Below are 7101 nucleotides of genomic sequence, written 5' to 3' on the forward strand. Positions count from 1 at the left end.
AATTCAGTTTTGATCACAGAAATAAATTATATTTTAAAGTATATTAAAATATAAAACTTATTTTAAATTGCAATAATATTTCACAAAATAACAGGTTTGTTTTTTTTCTGTATTTTTGATCAAATACATACAGCCTTGATGAGCAGAAGAAATTAATGAATTATTAAATTAAAATTGTTTTTTTTTTTTTAACTTTTGAGCATTACACCAAAGGTAATCTGAATGTAAAAATCAAAGAAATGATAATGCATGCATATACTTATCTATCTCTATCTATATATATATATATATATATATATATATATATATATATATATATATATATATATATATATATATATATATATATATATATATATATATATATATATATATATATATATATATACATACATATACATGCATACATACATATACATGCATACATATAATTGTTATTGCATGTTCTTTTGTGATTTAGCTCCATGTGGGCTTAGTAAGTTTATCCTTAGCATAAAATTTGCCTGAAATTTAAAACGCTGACATGGTACAGGCAGCTTCTCAGTTAATGTTTTACACCGAATTAACATGCCCGCTGCTCACTTATGTTGCATGGGGTTCATTCTCTCATGTGGGAATTAATTTCATGCAGGAAGTCAGAGAAGTTCTCCAGCGTTCCCCTGGTGGTCTGATGAAAGTTTGTCTGTCATATCCTCTTACACCACTATGGCTTACCCTAGTCTGAATGTCTCCTGTCTATAGCCTGAATAAAAAAGATCTAGTCTGTTACAGCTTATTGGACCAAGAAAATCTGAGGAGACATTGTACCTCTCAGTGTCCTTGACTTTGAGACGAGGGATTGTCTTGTTCCTATGAGCACCAAACACAGCCACTACGAATGTACAAACAAAAAATAATCAATTCAGTAATGATGGTGTCCAGTTTCTGTCTTTTTTTCCCCCCCATCTTTGTCTTTCACCTTCAACTGACAGCAGCTTTTCAGAGAGCTCGTGCTGACATATCACACGCGCATATATTTAGACGGCAGTGCTTTAAAAGCCATGTCAGCTCGAGGTCTGTCTCATAGACCTCTGTCTGGCTTTAAGAGCTACAGAATGATAAGACTGGGCTAAGAAAAAACCTTTTACTCCCTCCTCTTCTCAGCACGCCTGTCAGTCAACATGCTGCTTTATGGGACCTTGTCCCTTTAAGCTTGACTTCCTCCCCAGGAACTTGACTGATCTGGAGGAAAAAACAACAACAACTTTTGTTTCAGTAAAGCTTCTCTAATAGCTTCTCATTTGTTTGACGAACACAAAATAGAGGCACATAACAAAAACAACAACTGATATGCACAAAAAGAGTATTTTGGTTATATCTAAAGGAGGTTGGATCTATCGAGAAAGAGCTTTGTAATTTCATGACACTGAAACCTTTAGAGTGGCTGCTTGCTGGGCTGTTGAAGTTCGTCATGAGCACTTTTGGAGAGAGGTACATCAGATATACAGATATAGTGAGAAATAAAAGGAGTAAGAGGCTGAGGGGAAAATGCTGAGACTCTTCTGAATCAACAGAGAACATTTTTGGAGAGAAGCACAGGAGCTTTGTGCACAGATGTCACTTTGTCGTCAAAGAGCTTTGTTTTTGTTCGTGTCTTTGGAAGTTCACAGCAGGATGGATGTGTAGGTGTTTGTCTGCAAGGATAAAGCAGTGCATCACATTCACAAAGTAGACCAATCTGTTTTTGACTGATGTAGGAGCTTGGAGCAGAGCAGGCCACTTTTGTCAGCTGTCACCCTGCTCTGTCTGCACATCTACCTGGTGTGATGAGAGTATGATCCTAAAAGTGTGGTACCCTTTATTTTTTTATTTTTTTTTTACTGAAACAGCCTCCCACTCGACTTAGACACGATAATGAACTCAGCCAGCAGACAGCCTCTGATCGCATCTAACTGTATTGATTATATTCACAGATCCTACGAGATTTCCACGGTACCGAAGGTCTCTCTCATTCCGCGCCTGGCTAACAAAATCAACTGGATGTTTATTTATTATATGCATGTGTGATCAAATAAGTGACCTTCTTTCCTTCTCATTAGGATTTCAGTGGGAAAACGTGCACGTCTGGCCTCATAACATGGGATCATTTTGGCTAAGCAATGTAAAGAGAAAATGTGGAGATATGTGCTTTTATATATGTGACCCTGGACCACAAAATGAAATTGAGATGTATACATCGTCTGAAAGCTGAAAAATAAATAAGCTTTTCATTGATGTGTGGTTTGTTAGGATCGGACAATATTTGTCAGAGATGCAACTATTTGAAACTCTGGAATCTGAGGGTGCAAAAAAATCAAAATACTGAGAAAATCGCCTTTAAAGTTGTCCAAATGAAGTTCTTAGCAATGCATATTACTAATCAAAAATGAAGTTTTGATATGTTCATGGTAGGAAATTTACAAAATATGTTCATGGAACATGATCTTTACTTAATGTCCTAATGATTTTTGTCATAAAAGAAAAATCAATAATTTTGACCTATACAGTGTATTTTTGGCTATTGCTACAAATATACCCCAGCGACTTAAGACTGGTTTTGTGGTCCAGGGTCACATATGTGAATATGTGACGTGAATTTAATTTAATTTTATTTTATTTATAAAATAAAATAAAATACTACAAGCACAAATCTCCACATTGTTTCTTTACATCACTTAGCCAAAATGATTAAATGTTTAAAAAGAAACTAAAAATAAATAAAAATAAAAAAAATAAATAAATACTACAAGCACACATTTTCACATTTTTTCTTTACATCGCTTGTATGATTCCATGTTTAAAATATAATAAAATAAAATAAATTAAATAAAACATTGATAAGTATATGTAGGTGATCATTTCTTTATGTTTGGGTTTGGACATCTGAAATCCAAGAATTTCAAAAGTCATTTTAGCAGCTCAGTACAGTTTTAAATGCTAATTTTTCACTGGAGAAGATATTTTTGAGTTCTAAGTTAGCTCTTTTATTCCACAATCCTCACGATCTGAACTGTTTAAAAAAAATAATAAATAAAAAAAATCTAGCAGCATTTTTTTTGTTATACACTGCTGACCCATCATTACTGGCTCACGTCCAATCCTGTTTGACCTGAATGGTGAGTAGTTTAAGTTCATGCAGAACCAGCTCTAAAAGCACTCCAGTAGTAGGCGTACACCGCGCGCTTCAAACCCGAGGACTGTTCTGTTGACAGACGTGTAGTTTTCACATTCCTCCCTGCAGCCCAGGTGTGATGGGTAATAAATCGATGTAGGGCAGTGTGTAACTGTCTGAGGCTCAGGTTGTTCTTGGATGTAAATCCTCTTTGCCTGAACGCTTGAAGCTCCAGCTTCACACTGATGTGCTGAATTCAATTCCTTTTGCCCTGGCCTGTCTGAAGTAATGAATTGTTCCCCTCCGATAATTGTATTGCTTCAATAGCAGGGAGGGAGCAGTGCCAGACTAGCACAGAAGTGGCCGTTGTGTTTGTAGGATGATTTGTGAGATGCTGCTTTGAAAAATGGCTTTGGGGTTGCGGCCATGGTTTTGACCACAGCAGTCCGTGACAGAATCCTGGCGCGAAACGCAGGGTACTAGGAGTCGAGCTCACTTTATACCCCCATCCAAGAATGAGAGAAAAGTGGCTACAGAATAGGAGAAAGGCATGCTCCTTGAAACCAATGACCTTGGTGATGAACAAGGTGTAGCTTCTGAGTCTTCCAAGGCATGTGTGGAAACTTCTTTATGCATGAGCAGTCAGGAATTCCTCTTTAAAAATGAGCAAGCTGATAGTTGTTCTTTTGAAAGAGATAGCTTTAAGTTACCATTGTCCCTTTTTTAAAATAACTTTGCTTTGACATGTAAATGAAGCGTTTTCGCTTTTGAATGCTCTCTGCGAATCTGCACTGCTCCTCTCTGACCCTCGGCTTGCTTTGTTGTGTGTTGTCTGCAGGTATAGCCATCGCCAGCGCTCTTATCGACACGTCCCAGCAGAAGCCCATGGACTTCAAAGAGAAAAGCCAAGGCTTGAAGAACCGCAAAGCTCTGCCTCCCGCTCACCAGGGCACCTGTGTTTGAATCGTCTGCGGCCTCGGTGGGCTGTCCTTCACCAGAGCGACCTCCTCTCTTGTGCTGTTTCAGGCAGACGGCGGCCTAGAGCGACCCCATATGAGGGGATTATTTAGGCGACAGAGAGCCCTCTATTTCCACTCCACATTCACTTTATCTCTCCACGTCAACTGAACGTCGTAAATAGATCTCGTCCGTATAAAATGACCTTGCCATCACTACCTGCTCAAGCTCAAACATTACAAGGTCGACTCAAGTTCCGAACCAATCGACAGGCTTCTTCTTGATTCATCCGACTCTGGGCGCCATTGAGCCCGCATTTCCGTCTTCTCGAGGCCTTCTGAACATTGAGGGTCTCTCCCATCAGCTTTATACCAAGCACAGATGTGCCTCTAGCATGGTTTGTACAATTTGGATCAGAGTGTCTTGCTAAGCCAGAAGTAGCATTCTGGTAGTCTCGGGATGGTCGCCGGTTTTGTGTACGGGTTGCTCACCTATTTGTATGCTCGCCAACTAGATTTATGTTTTTGCTCAATTTTTAGCTCTTTCGAAATATTATTTAAGAGATGGACTATAGAAATGTTTGCCATGGCCTGAAAGCTGTCTGTCGTGTAAGCTAATGACGTTCTGCTGCTGGTAGCTTCATGCTTGGTAAACTCGTGTTAGGAATGGATCACATCCGTTTTTAGCTAGATAGGTTTCACACATTTCATACTTATGCTCTTCTTGTGAAGACTTTGCATGAACCACTCACACTATGCTTGAAAATTTTAAACACTTTGTGGGTTACGTGTCACACGAAGAACGTCTTCATGTCTTGAAATATTGCACACCGTTTGCTGCACCGTAATATGGAGGAGCCAGCTGGTGCGGGTGAAACCGAGTGTCAGTCGTAAATCGCAGAGATAAGTCGGATTCTAGTTGAGGGATGAAATCGCACCTTGCTGAACTGACAAACCAGGAGAATTTACGCCAGAAGCCGCATCGCAACGGGTGTATAGTATTGTTAAGGAAATGCTAGGGAACTCTAGGAAAGCCGTTGATCTTCTTTATTTTTATTGTCGTTTTGCAGCGGTACAGATTTAAATGAGCAGTGACTCATAACTTTGCAGTAACGCTTCATCTCTTTATAATGAACTTTTGTATTCTTAAGTTTCACATATTGTGAATGTCAACAGAGGAAGATGATTTTGAGAAGACCAGCAGGTGAGAGTGTATTTAGACTGCTCATACACTCAAGGACTGAGTCCTCTCAGAGCAGGTTTCCCAGGATTCACCATACAACTGGATCTTCTGAAGTCCTCCGCCTTGCTCTAACACATCGCCAGGACTGAGCCTGAGCCCTCCTTGGGTAAAACGGGATGTCCGGGTGACTTATTTTCCTCTCTGTGGCAACAGCAAAAAGTGTACAGCATCCTAATCATCACTCGTTTGCTTTAGATGGACTTAAAGATGTGAATCTAATGTGAATCGCTCTTTTTCTCTTCAAGTAGCTACTTCAATGTTTTTGTTTGTATTTTTTGCTGGTTTTAATAAAGGATATTAAAAGGTCAATAGGTATTTTAGGGCCACCCTCTGTACATGACGGTGATGAGAAATAATCTTGTCTTTTACAATGTTTGTGAAAAAAAGAAATGTTGAATTGTTTTTGTAACTAATTGATTCCTGTGTAATACCTCTGTGATTTGATTCGTAGGTCACTCATGTAACTAACTCAATTCATGTTGGTATCTGTTTTTAAGGTTAGATGTAAACTGAAGCTGCTCATCTAGATTATTCTGGGCATTTTTGAACTTACTTTTCAGGTCATGATGTGTTAGGAATTTAGTGTCTGAGCTATTTTTTATCTTGAAGTAAGAGATTGTCACGCAGGATTTCTACAGACTGATTACACAGGAATCATCTCACTGTACCTGAGAAAAAAAACAGATTCATTCATCCCTCAGTGCATATCATTAATCTTCATTGTATTTTAAAGATGAATGGAAAAATAAAACACTTGAATATTCAGAAGTTCATGGATCATTCCAGCGTCTGTGAATACGAAGAGCTCGTCTCACTACTTTCACAAAATCAATCATTTGGTGGTTGGTTCTCAGTGTTGTTAGCAAATACTCCAATGTTAAAATGCCTGTTGGTTGCAGAAGATGCACCAAAAATGTATAAATGGATAGATTTATAATCTAATTTATGTGTGTCCTTAAGATGTAAAACCAGTTAGCAGCTTAATCAGCAAAATAAATGTGTAGTTATAATATTATGCTTGCCGATCAAGACAATGTAATGTATTTGCAAGTATTTTCTTTTCGTTCCAGAGTAACCCCTATTAGTCTCAAAACTGTTGAGGCAAGAAGACCTGCCTGTTAAAACATAGTAAACTGTTTTTGGGAGGCTGATCTGATCTGAGCCTGTTATCCCTGACATGCAAAACAAATATCTGTGTTCCGTAATACGGTTTTAGTGGCCCATTATTTTACCACAGTCAAGGGGTGTTAGGCAGCGATGTGAAGTGGATTGCCTAAAACCCACAGCTTTGAGTGCCTTTGCTTTTATAAAATGGCAGCAACAGCAATATGATAAAAATGCCAATGTTCAATTGATACAATTCATCCATCAAGTAGTTCATTAATCTAACTGTAGGTTTTTTTTTTTGCCATCGCCAAGCAACATAATCAGAGAGAGAGCAGCTTGGCACATTAATACAAAATGCAACTAATGTGCAGTCACACAGTGTTTGTGTATTGAATAGTTCTGATCTTGGATCTTGTTTAATACCACATTACAGATCTGATAAAATCCTCAGTCACTGTATGGCTCCCATGTAACCTCCGTGAAGTTGGCACCCCATAAAAAGTAATAATAACCAAAACTATGCCATTCGTTTGTGCTGATTTGTGCCACAAAAACGAACGTTTGTGCTGGTTTGGTTTTTGAGATATTAAACATTCTTTTTTTTTTTTGACCGTGTGACGTCACTCTCCACCCCATGTTGCCCAAATCGCTCCAAACCAGCGCAG

General features: G+C 38.4%; 1 protein-coding gene across 1 annotated transcript in view; it reads left to right on the forward strand.

The window, feature by feature from the left end:
• The window catches only part of atrnl1b (attractin-like 1b), a 102813-nt gene extending 96716 nt beyond the window's left edge, over positions 1-6097 (forward strand). The window contains 1 exon segment of the mRNA XM_058793282.1: positions 3969-6097. Coding sequence (XP_058649265.1) covers positions 3969-4093 — 125 coding nt within the window. The 3' untranslated portion in view covers positions 4094-6097.
• Positions 6098-7101: the final 1004 nt, after the last annotated feature.

The sequence above is a fragment of the Onychostoma macrolepis genome, chromosome 12 (genome assembly GCF_012432095.1).
Source record: "Onychostoma macrolepis isolate SWU-2019 chromosome 12, ASM1243209v1, whole genome shotgun sequence".
In the NCBI taxonomy this organism is placed as follows: domain Eukaryota; kingdom Metazoa; phylum Chordata; class Actinopteri; order Cypriniformes; family Cyprinidae; genus Onychostoma; species Onychostoma macrolepis.